The following is a 17707-nucleotide window of genomic DNA, read 5'->3' as shown; positions in this document are numbered from 1 at the left end:
AGGCTGAACAGACCCAGTTCACTCAGCCTTTCCTCATAGGAGAGATGCTCCAGGCCCTTCACCATCTTTGTGGCCCTCCGCTGGACTCTTTCCAAGAGATCCCTGTCTTTTTTATACTGGGGAGCCCAGAACTGGACGCAGTGCTCCAGATGAGGTCTTACCAGGGCAGAGTAGAGGGGGAGGATCACCTCCTTTGACCTGCTGGCCATGCTCTTTTTAATGCACCCCAGTAAGCCATTGGCCTTTTTGGCCACAAGAGCACACTGCTGGCTCATGGCCAACCACATCCCTCAACACAAAATCCAAATGTCCCTGAACACCTGCAGGGTCGGTGACTCCACCACCTCCCTGGGCAGCCCATTCCAGTGCCTGCCTTCTCTTTCAGAAAAGTAGTGTTTATATGTTGCTTGTATCTCTCCAGTCTGCAGCAGGCTACACAATTTACAGCCTAGGATATAATGAAAGAGATAGATTTTATTTGGCTTGCTACCGGATCAAGGAAGAGCAGAAAAGTGTTCTGACAACTTTCACATTCTGTTGACTATCAAACACAGCATCCCGATCCCCTTTTTCACACATCAAGGAGGAAGGATTTTGCTGTGCCTAGTGCTTGTACCACTCCATATCAAAACAAGCAAAGCATCTGAAAGCCTGAAATCGGTCATAGCACTGTAGCACATGTATCCAACCTCACAAGAGAGACATAAATAATTTAGGACCCCGGTGACTTTCAAATTCAGATTAAACTTCTTTTAGCAGCAGGTGCCTTCGCATTACCCAAGGGTATCCAAAAACATCTATCATTTCTCTAAACGTAGGACAGATGCTGCAATCGATCCATACAAATAAAGCTGTGAGAACATTCATCTTTCATAGGAAAGGAGGTGGTTATTCACCAGGTATCGACCACACGCTTCTTCGTTCACGTCTAGCATTGGTTAATTCTGTGCTCATTAAAAACAAAGCGTTTTGTCCCTTTGCAAGAAAGCAAGTAATTCATCACCTGGTAATATGGGATGATGAAGTCACAAACAGAAAAGCAGTTGTAAAAACAATGTTTGGACAATGCACGTTTTGCAAGCTTACCTTCATATGTTTCTAATATGTGCACAGTGTCTCCTATCTGTAAGGAAAGTTCATCTGGTCCCCTCGCGTCGTAATTGTAAAGAGCTAGACAGAGAAAACAAGGCAGTTAGCACATGCAAGGCAACACAGCTTTCAAGACTGTTACTTCTCCACACAATTATTATTATTCATTATTGCTACATTCAGTCTCCTTGTGCAGCTTCTGGGTACGTTTGGTCAAGTTCCTCAATCCAACAGCATGTTCCCTTAGAGCAGATCTCAAACGGCACACACACACTGTTCAAAGTTAGCCTCTGAACCTACTTACAATGCTTTGCTTCTTCATAACAATACATTCAATTAATTTTTTTGAACCTGCCTGTTTTCCAGTACTTTGTGTCAGTGTGTTGCAGGAAGCCTCACATGCTGATGTGCCCTAAAGCAGCACTGAACGATCACCTTCAGCCTACACTAAAGCCAAGTGAATGCAGCAAATGCTGGAAGGAAGCTTTGGAAACTGCTCATGCCTCACAGCCATTGACCTGCAGGCTGCTGACACCTCACAGAGTTCAATTTGGGACGGGAGAAACTCTGAGAAGAAGAAGAAAAACTGTTTTGTTGTAGATAAAGAAAGTCAGACTGAATAGTCAGGTATATATGCCAGCAAATAACTTAAGTAGAAAAGATGCATCACCCTACTCGCCAGTGACCTGACATTACAAACACTAACTTCAAGTTTCAAGGGGGGGGAAATAATTTAGAGTTTGATTTCTATGAAATGATAGAAAAGGAAGTTTTTATTATAATTGTCATCTGCAGAAGAACATCTGCAAAGTAAAGGAAAGGCCACTTCTCCCCACACTTCACAAAAGCAGCGCTAAAATCAGGAATGGCTTGAAGAACACTGGGCCTTCATCTGACAAATACGCTGCAAAATAGGTTTGATTAAGAAAAAGGTATTCCAAAAATTCCTAGAAAACAGTTACAGCTTACAGCCTCTAAAACTATGCTTTGGTTTTGTTTGTTTTTACGTTCCCCATGGAAGAAATCCCTCTGAAAGAGACAAAGCCTTCTGATACCTGGTAGGATCTGCACAACCAAAGGCTACAAGCCCAGCATTTCATGAGACTGACATTAATGAACTATAATGAAAGCAGACCGATGAGAGGTTCACTCATAGTCCACTTTGAGATGCTACGGATTTCTTAGCCTTGTATTTCCAGCACACAGAAGGCTGAGCTCCTCTGAACAGAGATCTCTTCTTTACGATGGGAGCTTTCAGAGCACAGAGATTCGTTATTTGTCATAATGATCAGATTCCAATAATGCTTTTTTACCTCCATCGAAGTTATCTCTGCACTTTCAGCCATCCCTTGTATTTCCCAGGGATATGAGCTGTGCAGCACTGCCCACAAAGGCTCCAGCTGCTCCCTGCCATTACCACTATCAGAATAGAAAGATGCAGATGCATCTCTGGTGTAACTGAGATCAGCCCAGCCCCTCTCGCACGAGACCTTCACAGAGAGTTAAACCAAAACAGCTCACAGGACAACAACTACAGGTAACATTCTCATTACAGGTCACAAAGCACTTCCACAAAACCCTCAAAGCAAAAACCTACAGCAGAAAGCGCAAAGCCACCCTTACACAACAGCGAGGTCTCAGACAGGCACCACCTCTGCTCCCCCCAGGCCATTTATTCCAGGGTGAACCCAGCAGAGCAGCCCTGCCAGAAGGGAGGTCAGCAACACAAATACAACATTCAAAACGTGGTCAGAAGGTACTGAACCCCACCATACAACGTTCCTGACATCGAACACGTGAGGAGGGTCCTTGGTTCTTTCCTGGGTGGTATACGGAATGAAAGAGGTACAAAAAAAAGCAATAGAAATAGGAAAGACAAAACATATGCAGCGTAGGATCCTATATAGTTTAGGAAAGGACACTTGAAGGTAAAAGCGTATAAAGAGCAAGCGGATTGCAGAAACTAATAATCACCAGGATGTAATGGGGGCTTTAGAAAGCGATACAGTTTTATTGACATCAAAACAAGCCAAGCTAGCTATTCCTGTTTTAATGTTTTTGTTAACTTTCCCATTATTAAAACGAGATAAATCCTTGGCTGCCAGGTATCTGGAACACAGTATTTCAAAGCTATAATTGCTATTCTACAGGAGGAGAGCGTTCTGTGAAAAAACATTAACAAAAATTAACATTTTGAACTGTTCTGAGCAGAGGAATGTTAACAACCATGAATACATGGCACGCTTCCTAAACAGCAGCACAAGGGACAGTCTGTTTGATAACACTCAGCAGGAATTTTTTTCTGTCGGGTTTTTGGGAGTACCAGAAAGATTAAATTAATCAGACAGCATGAACTCTTCTGAGTTTGGATGCTTAAATCCAAACTTCTGGCCTTTACTTACATTTCTTGAATGTCACAGCTGTCACCAGACTCAAGAGAACCTGAGGGTGCTCAAAGTGCAGAATGAGCCCATCTGAATCTTTCATCTCGGAGACCCTAATGAGCAATCTCACCATGTAGCACCAAACACCCAAACCAGTAGAAGTTCACATTATGACAGACTAAAAACAGTTCTGCAGCAAGCTCGCACTTCAGCGAACCATTTCTCCAACACTTAAACTGAATAACACTAAGGATCAAAGGCAACCGTGAATAAAAGACATTAAAATTTATATCCGAGTGCTAACTGGTGTCTGTCACAATGAGGAGGGTCACGTAACATGAACTTCACTGTAATGACCAATTCTCTTGACTGAAGATGACAAGCAGCCATTGAGCAGTAATTACTACCCATGACAGCTCCCACTGACCCCAGCTGAGCAACGAGTGGTGGCCAAAGAAGGAAGGCTTATTTCAAAATAATAAAATTTGGCTTGCAGCAGCATTCATAGATGATGAAACAAACAACCAGAATAACTATAAAGCACATTCCACCCCTGTGACTGCAAAACGAGGTTTGAGCTACTGCATACTCCTATGAAAGCCAGATGATAACCCCCAGAATGGGGGATTCTTTATGCAGTGACATCAAAAGTTGTTATGACAGATCAAATGTCAGATTGGAGCTAACAACAACGCTTTAACTAAAGGAAAAGAAAAAACAGAGGAATAAAGCACAAAACTGGTACATGTGTGTCTTGTCTGGTCAACAACATACAGAGGCATGACTGAATTATGGATCAAGGCCCAGTATTTTCAAAAAGGAATTATGTAGCCAATAAATCAGCTTAAAAAAATATACATATCTTTGCTACAACTCACAAGCTAGGAGCATGGATACTTTAGTACCGAAAGATGCATAGCTAAGACCCAGCGCAAGCAAGTTAATCTCATGGTTAACACAGACTAATTCAGTGCTCCAGTGTTCTTTCACATTGGGCATGGCACAATCAAAGAGGCACAGTTGAGCATTCTTCCTATTGCAAGCTATAAACTATTCCTATAAACACTTCCCCTCCTTATAACAATACTATTCACAATGCAATCTCTGCACACTAGAGAAACGTTAAGAAGTGATGGCCAAAAGATACCACAAGTCATGAGCTCAAGAAGGATGCTGCTTTCTGGCTCAACCAGCACGCTGCCCATCCACAGAAACACCACCAACGTCTGCTCAAGCACTTCTGCCACTTCCCCCAGTCTGGAGAATGCTCTGCAGAAGAGATGAAGTATCAGGTATCATCTGTATCTGACCACCATTTTCTAATTACATTTATAAGGTTACTGTGTAGAAGAGAGCAACATTTTCCTCAAAATTACAGAGAAAGAACTGACGAGCTTTCTTTCCCAGTTCCAGGCATCATTAGCTATGATTTCACCTAGAGTTAAAGGAGTCTACTGTATTTGCAAGATCATAACTATGGACCACACTCCCTCAACCACCCTGTGATGGGCACTGCTGTACTGACTCACAAACAGACTGTTTCAGCTGCAGCCTTACACCTACCCTGCTTATAAAAGCCAAAGCAACCCACACCTCACCATGACAGGAAAGCAGGGATTTCAGAGCGCATGCTGACAATGAGTAAGGAACAGCTGATCAAAAGGAGCAGTGGATGGATTCAGTTACCAGGCTGACGTGAACACAGAGCAGTATTCAGCAAATCAGTTATCTGTGTCAGCCTGTTCGGAGTTCCAGCTCTGGGATTCAATGACCAGAACCAAAGCGGCAGGAAAAGTACAAGCAAAAAGAATGTGAAGTCACAAGTGACAGAAAGCACCCTGAAGCACCTCTCCTTTGCACACTGCTGTTCTCTGCTTAGGACAGCTACGTTTCTGCACCAGAGATATTTGTGCTCATCAGCTGAGTTCCCAGCCACGATGACCAAGCAGCTGGTAGCAATCACTGCTCTCACCCAGCCTCCCCCTTTGAAGGCAGGAAAGAAGCAGATCTACACAAAAGTACTGAAACGTCAAAAGCAAAGGGATTAGTGTGGGCACAGAAAGCACCAATTTTTAACTCCAGGAGTTGATAAAGAAAGGAACAATGAATAGGGCATTACAGTAATTGCACTAAAACCCACTTATTACTGAAGAATATAAAACAAACACCTCTACAGGACTGCATTCATCAACCTATGCACATTAGAGAAATGAAGAGTGCAAGACCAGAAGAATGAAAGAGAGGTGAAAGAGGAAAAGCAGTAAAAAGCAAACAAAGGTAACATCAGCGTATGCTGAGAAAGCTTTTCTCTGTATGAAAGCTGAGGTTGCTTAAGATACCATGAAAAAGTTACCACGTAATATTACCTAGAATATTTTGCATTAAAGCCTGCATTAAACTCTATTCTCTGGAAAGAAAAAAAAACACATTTAACATATTATCAAGCTTTATTCGATTGTATCTTTAAAAAAAAAATCCAACACACATTAATAATGCTTACTCATAAAAGCAAATCGGAACCAGAGATAGAAGCAATGCCTACTGCAAATCTTTACCACTGAAAGAACATCAGAAACCTGAAGACTTTCTTCCTTTTTATCTAAACAGAAGTGTTGGATTTCCATGTTACAGTGACTCCTTAGATCTCCATTACCTACCCTGAAATGTTTCCAATTATCACAATAGAGGGTAATGAAGAAACAAAGAACATAAATTCACAGACCAGGATCTGCACCTAAGCTTTGCTAAGGATGACTGCCTCATCTGTAGGGCAACCAAGCACAGACCTTCCCAAGTCACTAAAGTCACCCTCTGCATTCTCATCCCTGGTTTCTCCAAGCTGAGATCATAGTTCTTAGTACTTCAGTTGTTTTGTCATCCAAACTGCAACAAACCAGTCAATTTGCACAGGAACACACTGAATTTAGAGGTGAATCTGAGCACATTGGCTGAGTGAGCCAAGGGCCACCCAAGCTGTAAGCATCACTAAGCACTAAGTCAGGTTGTGGAACAGATGGCAGCACAGGGGAGCAAGATGTTTTGCAACACATCTGGTCTCTTATCACTACCCAGCATGAATTAGTAAGCTGAAGAGACTTTGTAAATCCAGGAAAAAAAGAAAAAAAAAGAAAAAATAACAAACTGAAGTCATTTTGCCTTCCAGAAGTGTAAGCACTGTGCTGCTGCATCCTCCAGGCAGAGCTCACGTAGGAGAGAACAAGATGCTCGCTTCCTTCCACGTGAATAAGAAATAAAATAAAATGGAGTCCTGGACCTACCTAAGAGTCATTCAAATTCTGGCTTTTTCTCCTCTCACCTCTGAAGACAGACACTTGTTCTAAGGGAGTTGATGAAGATGCCAACTATTACCAACCTTCTCCCTCCTCTTTTTTGCCAATTAATCTGCACTCTGAATGCTTCAACCAGTAAGTGCTGAGGATATGAAGTCAAAAATAGTGTTAGAAAAAAAAAAAAAAAAAAAAAAAAGAGATCACCACCAACTGCAACATTAATAATGTGGCATAGTGCATAGGTAACATAAAGGACAATCAAGAACATTTACATTAATTTTTAGTATTAAAAAGTTCCCTTAACTGAAACACATGACATGCAATAATCACACAACCCAAACTCTTCTATGCTGGCATTTGTAGTCAGGAAAATTCTGACTTCTACAAGCACAAAAGATTGTCAAGAGGCAGATAGATGCCTTGGCATTTGTCTTCTGCTAACCCAGAATCACACAGTTTTGACGTTCCCCTGATTTTCCTGTACTTCTCCGCTAAAAGCAATAGCTTGGCTCTCACTATGGTGGTCAACTGGCCACGTTCTTAGACAAGGCAATGACAAAATGCAACCACGCACTGCTCCATCCCTGCCACGGTGCACCTGAAGGATCTCTGTGCCTTTAACAGCTGCAACCTGAAATGGCTTCTACCCAAAATCTTTGCAAAACCTTTGGTATTGTTGTTCCTAAAACACATCGAAATACACACCGAGGAAGAGGAAGGAGGAAATGAGTTAAACACCGGATGGAAGAACTCGTGCAGCTTACGGTCAGTGCTGGCACAGATGCAGTGCGTACGAGCCAGCCAGGAGTCAACAGAGGCCAGTTAATCAGAATGAGGCTGCACAAAAGATCAGTGACCCAAGCAGGCATTTCTTCAGTGATAACCAAGAGAAAAAAAATCATACAGCGAAGAGAAAACAGAGAAAGCAAGACCTTGTGGCCAAGCACAGGAGGGCAATGGCATCAACTTCAGCCAGCAGTGCCCACAGCCTTGGAGAAGGTCCCAAATGGAGCAGCGCAGTTCACAATCACCTTTCCAATCACAGAATCAGGTGCATGCATCCCCAAATGCAACGACCTCCATTTTAAAAACAGTTCACGAGAGAGACTGCATCAGAGTGAGGTGCAAAGCCCTCTGGTCCTTTCCAGGCCAGAACAGCACAAACTCCCATTGCCAAAGTTTGCAGACACTGAATCTCAAGCTACCAATCTGGTGCTCAGGCAGGGCACGTAACTTCCCAAATTGTTGGGCACATCACTTTTCATACAAGCTGGGTATAGGTCTGGCAGTGGATGCTCAGTTCCCCAGCACCTGCTGCTTATGGGATGAAGCAGAGGTTTTTATGACAATACCTTTTTCAGCTCTCTGCTGGTGCTGCACAAAATCCAGACAGAAGAACGTTTTATCTGCATGAGGATTCTGACAAACACAGCCCACACAGCACTCCTGTAGCTCCACTCGAGGATGCCTGAAGCGTCAGTCCCATTTCCCCAAGTTTTTCCCCTTGCTATTGCAGGTCTCTATCTCACCAAACATATTTTTGTGAAGAGGGTGCCTTTCCCTGAGCATTTCCGCAGCAGCGAGCTTAATGTCACGGCTATATTTTAATAGTCATTTCCATGGTCTATAAAAATCAAGTTCAACACAATAAAACTTCTATCACACTACTGAGGAAACAGTTAGCAAAAAAATGGCCCCTGCAAGACACTATTCACTGCAATACAGAGCTGATGATGCAGAGCCAAGAGCCTGAAGCAAGGCGGCAGTGGGGCGATGGGAAGAACTTCCATTTCCTACTGCTCTTCCTCCCCTGTATTTCTCCCAGGAAAAAAAAAAACAAAATCAAGATTCCTGTTTTGTGCTCTCAGGAAAGCTTGTAGACAGGGGAAGGGAGGAAGAGGGCATTTTAAGATTTTAACACATCAAACCTTACTCAATTTGTTTCTGCTTGCCATCACCTTATTTGTCTCTTGGCCCTTCAAGCTGTCTCCAACAGCAAAAACTATAAAAGCAGGGATCCACAGGCAAATAATCCCTGAGGAGCTTGTTCTGCTTCCTTAGAAATAGCAGCCAGAGAGAAGAATTACCTGCTAAGAGCTGTAGTTTGATCCACAAACAACTCTTTTCCACAACAGCAAGGCTACTGCAGAAATAGGAAACGTGTGGCACTTCCCCTGAAACTGCATCTCATGCATACAGGAATGAATGTAAAAATGCAACCAAGGACACTAATCAAACAGCACTGAATGCATTAGAAGAGCGGCATTTTGCAAAAACAGGGAAAAATTGTTTTTCTCTAAACCAATAAGAAACCACATGACTCATGCAGCTTTCAAAAAAGCAAGAGAACTGGCTTGGCAGCTAATGCTAACAAAGAGTTTCTGTCTGATTCACTCGGGGCTTTGGGGGCCAGGCTCTGGGCTCAGCCCCATCTGGAGCACCACACTGCTTCTAGCTCACACTGATGGATGATCGTGCTGCAAGAAGCGGGGAGAAGAAAACTGATATAGGATTCCTGTTCTTTAAGAGCTCTGAATCACATTTTACTCTCTCCATAAATCAAACACACGTATCTCCTGGACGGACAAAACAGCAGAGGAATAACAGAATAATCTGCTTGCACAACTAGAACTCCCCACCTCGCTAATCAATAGGATCCTAGATTTACATCTGTAAAGCACAGGCTAATTTGATTGCTCTTAAACCTTTCCTAGCCAAGTACAAGTTGATCTAGCCCAATTCCATCTCAAGTGAGATGATGGCACAGAGCCACACGCCTGGGCAGGTCAGAAGCAGCTCCCAGCCCACACACCTGGGAAGCCCCAGGCTCCAGCAGCACCAGCCTGCACCTGCAACCTCAGGGTCAAGAGGAAAACTCAGTGATACTCAGCACTTGTTTTTCACTTGCTGCCGGGAAGGTTTTTAGTAGGTGCACAGAAGGCAGCAGGAAGATGCCCTCCTTTGTGAGAGGTCACACTGGTAGTGGCACTTTGAGGACCAGAGCAGCCTTTTGATGGCCACCCACCAACATTCCCAATTACATCCCAAAAGCCATTGATTAAATGAGTGCTACTACAGCCACATTCACTCCCTGGGCACCTAGCCTCCATTTTGTCCAGGGTTCAGAAAGAGCCAGCACAGTCACTGGAGACACCAGCAAGACTCTCAGGTCAACCTGCAGTAGAGAAGCATGCAATGAATGCATCAATGCTCGCCGTTATTCCAACCAGCTGCTATAAGAAAAGAGCAGGCTATTCTGGCTTTCTTTTTGGCACATTGTGTCCCCAGTACCCTTCCAGCTACTGGCTCCCTTTGCTAGGAACACACTGTACAGCTGCCAGCAGTGCCAATGGCCAACGCTGGCTGAAGGACAACCATCTCACTCTGATGGTTTCCAAAGCAGCCTAGAAACACTGAATCTGCTCAAATGATGAAATTCGGCAAGCTCCAACTGTCAGTGCACCTTTGTAGTGAACTAGACTGCAAACGTCCTTCATAATCACTTTCCCTTACAATTCTTGGGTCTGAGTAAAAATACTCCACCCATCTAATAACTTTTAATTAGACCAGCTCCAATTTCTCATCTTTTCAACTTATTAATCAGTTTCACGATCCCTACCTCAACACAAAGCTATCTGAGCACAAACAAATCAGAAGAAATACAGCTAGCTGCTCCTATATTCAACACGTATCCCATGCCCAAGGAAAAAGGTCTTTTCTTCCTACAAAAATCAGCATGCATTTGCTCCAACTAATCCTGGTGGGAATATCTCACCCAATGCTTGGACCACTCACAGTGAGTCTCACCCAGCTCACTGGCCACAGGCAGTGAAATAAATGCAAACATTAAAGAAGCATGCAGGTACTGTTATACAAGCACAATACATGGACTCCCAACCTTAGAGCAGTATCTTGATACATGAACAGTTCCCAGATCACACCTTGATTATAAGAACTTACAAAGTCATCCCAATGTTTTAGATATCCAGTTCCTAATAGTTGAAATCTCCCTCTCACGTCCACCTTCACGTGCTCCAGCTGCAGAAGTCCAAAGAGTGCTTTCTGCATTTGCTCAGGTGAGTCACCAATCTGAACCATTTAAATCACAGTTACCACAGCTCTGTAAATAGAGGCCTCCTTTGCACCAAGTTATTGATAAAAATCTGCTCATAAATCATTTCAAGAATACTTGCAACTGGAAACTCAAACAAGCTGAACCCACACAAAACTTCTAAAAATGTAAACAATATCACAACTGAGTAATTCTCCTTACTCTGCTTTAGAATGTGCTTATCTGGCTATATCCAAGTCCCTGCCTTTATTTATTTAATAAATAAGACTCATCACACAGAGCTCAGAGCAAGTCACTTCAGGCACTCCTCGAAGCCTCACTGGCTCCTCAAAGACGTTTCCTTCTGATTAAAAGGCTGCTAATGAAAAACCCTCCCTAAGCTGCAGCTAAAGGACTCAGAGCCACCAGAGCATGCATTACCTGCAGCAGCACCCCAGGAGTGAGACTCGAGGATGGACTGACTGTATCAGACCAGAGTCCAAAAACCCAGAGCCACAACCACAGAAGCAGCCCCCTAACCTCCCCTCAAACTGCTCTTGAGTTCTTAGCACAGCAGTGACCTGCATTGAAGCCACCCAGTCTAAAGTAACTGCAGATGTTATGCTACCCATAACATCCCATTTTTTTTTTTAATCCCTGTAGACTCTTAGTTGCAGTAAAACCCATAAGAACAAAAGCCAACAAACAAAAATAAACAAAATATAATATTAAATACCATAAGAATATTTGGCTCTCCATCAAAACTCCCGGATTGTTGTTTATCCCTTTGAATCACACAAGATGGAAAGTACTGCCTCAGAAATACCTCCGTGCCACACAAATATCTGCTCTCTACTCCCACCAGAATATCTCAGCAGCAGAAAATTCTGGGAGAAGAGCCTTCACCTACTGCTCCCAACCCCCCCCTCCCCGTGCTCTGTCACATCTCTGAGCTCGCTCGACAAAGGAGCAAATTCCCACAAACGCAGCAGCTGTCAAAGCCTTACAACAATTCTGAGTCGGTCCTGGGCACGCTGCTCCCATCACCTGGGAAGTGGGAGAACACCAGGTCTGTCTGTGCCTGCTGAGCAGTGTCAGAAGAGACACAAGTACAGCAAAAACTGGACCGAAGTCACACGCGGACAGAAGATGGGCTGTCAGCAGCAAAAGGCATCCCTGACAAGCCCAGAGTTGGCTGCTGCACACTGCAGCCAGCACAGCAGCTCTTGCTGGAGGCAGAAGCCCAGATATGTCCAAAGCTAAACTAAAAACAGAAAGACACAACGCTTTCATTTACTCTGTGCTTTACATCAACTTACTCATAGCAGTAAGTGTTTTAGTTGTAACACTTAGTCTCTGCACTGGAAATCTGAGAGACTGGTCCACAGAAATAAGACAGTCAATTTTAAAAGGGAGATAGAAGAAAGAAAAAGAAAAAAAAAAAAGAAAAAAAAAAAGATGATCTCAAGTCTGTTCCATCTACATTTCCTAGTGAAAGAAGCACTGGCAAGGCAGGGAACCAACAGGGAAGACAACCAACATCTAGTAATGATAATATGAAACATTAGCAGGGGCTCTGTTGGCACAGCGATTCCACCTCTGCCTGCTGTGACAAAGCAAAAAAAGTGACAAGAGTTTACAGCTGGCTACTGGAACAGAAGCAAACAGCTCCATTGCATTTGCCGTTTTTCCCCCCAGCTATAAATCTTGAAGGATAAACACTTTTCCCCATCAACGACAAGGGTGAAGCAGGAAGGAAGGAATCTCAGTAAGGGCAACAAGGCAGACAACGCCTGCGTGCAGAAAACTGGCTACAGAAAATAAGAGATACAGACAAAAAGATAGGAAACCATTCAAAGAAGTATATATGATGTTTTTAATATGGTATATTATTACTACTTTGTGTGAGCAGAAGATGAGCAGGTTCTCATGTGCTGCTGTGTACCACAAGTCCATTTTGCTCAGTCTCAGCACTGTGCTGCACAGGGCTGCACACCAGGCAGCACCACCTCATAGCACAGAGCAAACTACAGACCTGAAATAAGCATCACTGTCTATAGGTTTGGGTTGCAAATGAGAGCGCATCCTACAGGCTTGAACATAAGCACTGCTTTTCAGAGCTCTGAATCACAAGCGAGCCAGAGACTGCATGAAACAAACAGCAAAAATGGTAACCTTTTCCATTCTGACCACAAATAACTAAGAAAAAAAATAGAGAAATCAAGAGGACAAGCTTGTCCAATCTCCTATTTGGGGAAACAGCCTATGGTTTAGTCAAGAGAAAGCTTAAAGGATCACCCATGCCTTTATCTATAACCTTCCTGACCTAAACAATATGCTCAATCATATTTCTACTTAGTCATCAAAACCATAGCACAACCTCCCCTTCAGAGGACAGCATTTGTAAGACATTCCCAGTAACCACCTCAATCAGCTGCAGCCATTTCAGGGTCACGATCTGTACACTGGAGTCATATGCACAGCACATTTTTGAAAGCATGCGTACTTTTAAATTGTTCACCATCTGTGTCAGGACTTGGAAACTCAAATATCATCAGCTACTTCCATCTGGCTCAGAGCTGAGATATTTCCTGTCCCAAAGTCCACTACAGGAATACTTTTTACATTACCAGTTGCTTTCATTTCACTTGGTTTCTGATACACCAAATGCTACACGCACACCAAGCTGGAGCAGAGACAACTTAATTCCCCAATAAAAGCACCCAGCCGCACTCCCTGAGCCCACTGTGTGCTGCCAACATCTCTGCCTGCAGACCAGCTGCCACAGTGATGGCTGTGTTACAGGCTGAAGCATCAGCTGGGAGGCAGGCAGGCGTGCTGCTAGAAAGGCAGGTACCAACTGAGCTGCCTTCCACTTAGCTCCATTAGCCTACTAAGGTATTTCAAGCACTGTCATCAGCACCAAGAGGCAACTTATTTCTTTTTCAATTACTAAGTATTTTTTATAATTATTATCCCAGAAATCAGAGAAAACCTCTACAACCATGCGTTCTCAGTCTGAGCAAGCTCAGCATCCTTCCCTGGGAGCTGGGCAGTCCCAGGGCTCAGCCACGCTCCCCAGCATGTGCTACCTTATTATTTAGGACTTCAAATCTATGCTATCAGTACTTCTGTGCTTTGTTTGGAGAAGAAGGAAGATGTACACAGAGCATTTCCGTGCTGTGAGGGGCTCAGGTGCCCTGCAGCACTCGGTCTCTCTGCATGCTGTTGTCTGTATACTCCTCACCTCCTACCTGTGCTTTCAGACATCACACATCCAAGCAGATCAGGAGCCATGTGCCGTGCAGCTCTGCTGGCAATCGATGAGCAATTTACCATCTCCAGCACTGGGTCCATTACCAGAGGAGAACAATACAGTTTGCTGCTGCCAGCACACGGCATTTCCCCAGCACTCCTACTTCATGCTTCTCACGAGTGCAGCTTCATGTGGGATCCGATCAAGGTCTCTCCAAGCTCAATTAAGTTGTGAAGCTGTACAGAACAGAGCGCCCAGAAGCCAAGGTCCTACAAGCACACACTGATCACATACACCTTCACTTTCTTCCTGTCCCTAAATTACAGAGCAAACCTCCTCAGCTTTCTCACTTGTTTCTTCTTCTGGGTAACACAAAGACTTTTTGCTATTCCAGCTCCTTTCGGTGAAATTGGTTACAAGAAACCTCTGAAAATGATTTATAAAAAGCTTTGTACTAAAATAACACAAACAGTACCCTAAACAAAGCAGCACTGCTAGGAAATACTATACCACGTTAGGAAAAAAGGGGCAAGCGTGATGGCCAATAGTTACTCCAGTTATCCATCTGTTTCTTTTGTTATGTGTGTGGTTATATAATTACACATAATAGTTCTCACTGTAATTATTTCAGTTTAGTTACAAAGCTATATGGAGCAGAAAAATATTTTGAGAGATAGTACATATTTTGCTGATAAAACTGAAATTCTATAACTGCTGCTACTTGCGTTACAAGTCTTTACATCAATAATCACATTCAATGTACAAATTACATAAACATGAGAAGACTAATGATGTTATAAATGTAAGTATTTTCGCCACTACAGCCCAAAAACATAGATCAAGTTTTACAACCACAAATGTCATCTTTCTGAACATTCTTTAGATTTAGATAGAGTACCGTTTCCACTTCCCTCCAAGCTCAAAAAAGCATTTCAGTAGCTCATTAAGGAATATATTAAGAAAAACAAAACCCTACAGTCAGAATACTGCCAGGATCCACCACAGGCCAGAAAGCAAAATTAAGCATTGTCAAGTTTGCAGAAAAGATACACTTCTCCTCCAGTTCATAACCAATGGCCCACCTCCGTACCAAGGAGTCCTCTACAGGAGACCATCCATCGGAACTGAGGTCAGCCATCCTTGCACGTTTTGTAAAAGCTTCAGCTTTGCAGGGAGTGCAAACATGAGGCTGATATCACTAATGGAGCAAGTGCTTTCCAACTGGGTTAGCACTGGTTCCTCAATGGAGCTTCAATTCATCCATCTAAGGTAAGCTTCCAGCTATTTATCTTCAGTTAGACACATCCACAGGCATTTACTTAACAAGACATAATGGATTTCAGTCCTAGAGGACCACTACATGGTCAGAAAAGGCATACCCTGTATGTGTTCCACAGACCTCCACATGAGACAACCTCCAGAAATACAAGTATTTCCCAAAAATGCTTAAGCCTGTTGTTGCAAGCAGAGGGACAAGCTCCCTGAAGATGCTGCTTTCGCTTTAAATTGCATTCAGTTCACTTCCCCCCCTTCCTGAAAGTTTTTGTAAAAGAAAATGTATTTACTTTACACCAATAAATACAAAATAATAATAATAATCTAAACCAACAGTCATTGCAAGGAACAGACAAACAGGAAAACCAAAGAAACCGACAGGGTAGGTACTACTTCCTTCTGTAAAACCTTTAACCAGGACCTCATCCTACTGTTACTTCCATACCTGTGTATGATGTGAAGCATAAAACCTCACTGTAACAAAATTTCCCCTTCTCTTCTCTCTTCTAGGAACAGAAGTGTTAATTCCTAGTGGATAAACTCTGAAAGCAATCCATAACTCAGGAGAGTTCAGCCAATGCTCAGCATCATGCCTGCAAGCAGCTGGAAGTCAGTGATGCGCTGCTCCATCCCAACACCCTACAGCAGAGCCATAGCAGAGAGCTACACGGGTATTTTCCAGCACTGAAGTACAGCACGTTTTTAAAAGCTCTTGTAAAAACTCCAAGAACCTTTCAGATTAGAGACAACACACATGAAAGGTCTGGGGTAGTTTACTGCCCCTATAAAGTAGCACTGCTCATTAACTGATCCCACTGCAAACCCTAAAGGCTTTTCACCTGCAGCTGTGAAGCACAGAAATGATTAGCAATAAAGACAAACAGCTGAAGCTCACAACTGTCACAAGGTCTTTTCATTAGGCTGAAGTAGAGGCTGGTACCTCTCTTATCCCTGGATATTTAAAATGAGGGCCAAAAGCCACGGTGCTACAGCTAAAAATAAATGCAGCACAAATAGTGACCGCACACATGGAATGTACGCAGATTTCATAACATCCTATGCAAGAAAATGAATAAGGAAGAAACATATTTCTGCTAAAGCCCTTCTCAAAACAATACCTGTTTGCAACTGTGCCACTGGCAGCTCCCTTAGGAGTGAGTACATGTGGCCATGGCACACAGGAGGGCATGCTGTCTCCAAGAGGCTGAATCCGAACGTGCTTCCTCAGAATAGTAATGCACTAATAAATACATGAGCAAATACAGCACATGCACATTTTTACTCCTTTGGTTCTGGACATCACAGCACAGCACTGCTGTAATAAATTCACGGTGCACAGAACGGCCTCAGAAAGACTCCAAATTCACTCACAGAACAGCATTGCTAAGATGCATCTTCATTAACTTCCTAAAATCCTTTCCTATTTTAATGCAGGCATACAAAAGCAAAGACCACCAACTCTTCATGAAGAACAGAGAGAGCCTCCAATGCCCCAGTCACCACACCAGCAACCCACAAATACTGGATTTTTGGAAAACCTGAAATCTGTTCTCAGCATTTGAGGTCCTTCCTTGCACAGCAGAAATGACCTGTATGAGTTTCAAATGGCATTATTCTTATTAAATTCCTGCCCACCCTTCCAAAGCGCCACTATAAGGGAGCAATTGAAGCTGCACATCACAGCCTTCATAAACTATTTTACCAACTAACTATATAGTCCTCCTTTAGAAATAAAAATTGTTGTGTATCTGGTTTATTTTTGTGTATCTGGTTTGAATATACTATATATATGCCTTTTGAAAAGCTATCCCAAGCCCTGGGAGGCACTACAACACCTGGCCTGGAAATATGGCAAGTCCATCCTATTTCAAAGCATCCCACATCAGGCAGGTTATCATTTCCCTGTTGTGACAAACAAACCAAACTGACCAGTAACAAGGAAAAACACAACAAGTCCCAAGTGGGGCAGCTTGCAATAAAATTGGTTTCCTTCCTGGGTTGGTTTGTTGTTGTTACAGTTGCTTGTTTTTAAAAAGCATGCATGGAAACACAAATCTTACCCAGAACACTGCTTATCTGGGCAGCTGGAAGGTGCTGATTGAGAACTGAGAACTGCAGACACCTCCTCAAGCACTTGCACTACCCTGTCTACCTGGGGAAAACCCAGGTAAGCCACAGGAGTGCATCAACAGTACATGTACAGTCACAGATAGACAAATTACTTAAGAAATGCTGGTATCCTTGATATATTTAACATTATCATTGGCCTACTACCTGACATTGCACTTCCAGGCATCAGGTGCCATCCTAAAGTAATATATTCAGTACAGCTCCATGTACACTTACCTAGCCCTTTCTTCAT

At 43.1% G+C, this 17707-nt stretch overlaps 1 protein-coding gene across 2 annotated transcripts in view; it reads right to left on the bottom strand.

Annotated features, from left to right (window-relative positions):
* Window positions 1-17707, bottom strand: part of DOCK1 (dedicator of cytokinesis 1) — a 276377-nt gene that overhangs the window by 255166 nt on the left and 3504 nt on the right. For both annotated transcript variants that reach the window (XM_048946145.1, XM_048946146.1), the window contains exon 2: window positions 1087-1170. In XM_048946145.1, the coding sequence (XP_048802102.1) occupies window positions 1087-1170 (84 nt within the window). The remainder of the gene's footprint in view (window positions 1-1086; window positions 1171-17707) is intronic.

The sequence above is a fragment of the Lagopus muta genome, chromosome 5 (assembly GCF_023343835.1).
Source record: "Lagopus muta isolate bLagMut1 chromosome 5, bLagMut1 primary, whole genome shotgun sequence".
NCBI classification, from domain to species: Eukaryota; Metazoa; Chordata; class Aves; order Galliformes; family Phasianidae; genus Lagopus; species Lagopus muta.
The sequence above is the reverse complement of the archived record's forward strand: the minus strand, read 5'-3'. Positions and strand labels throughout refer to the sequence as shown.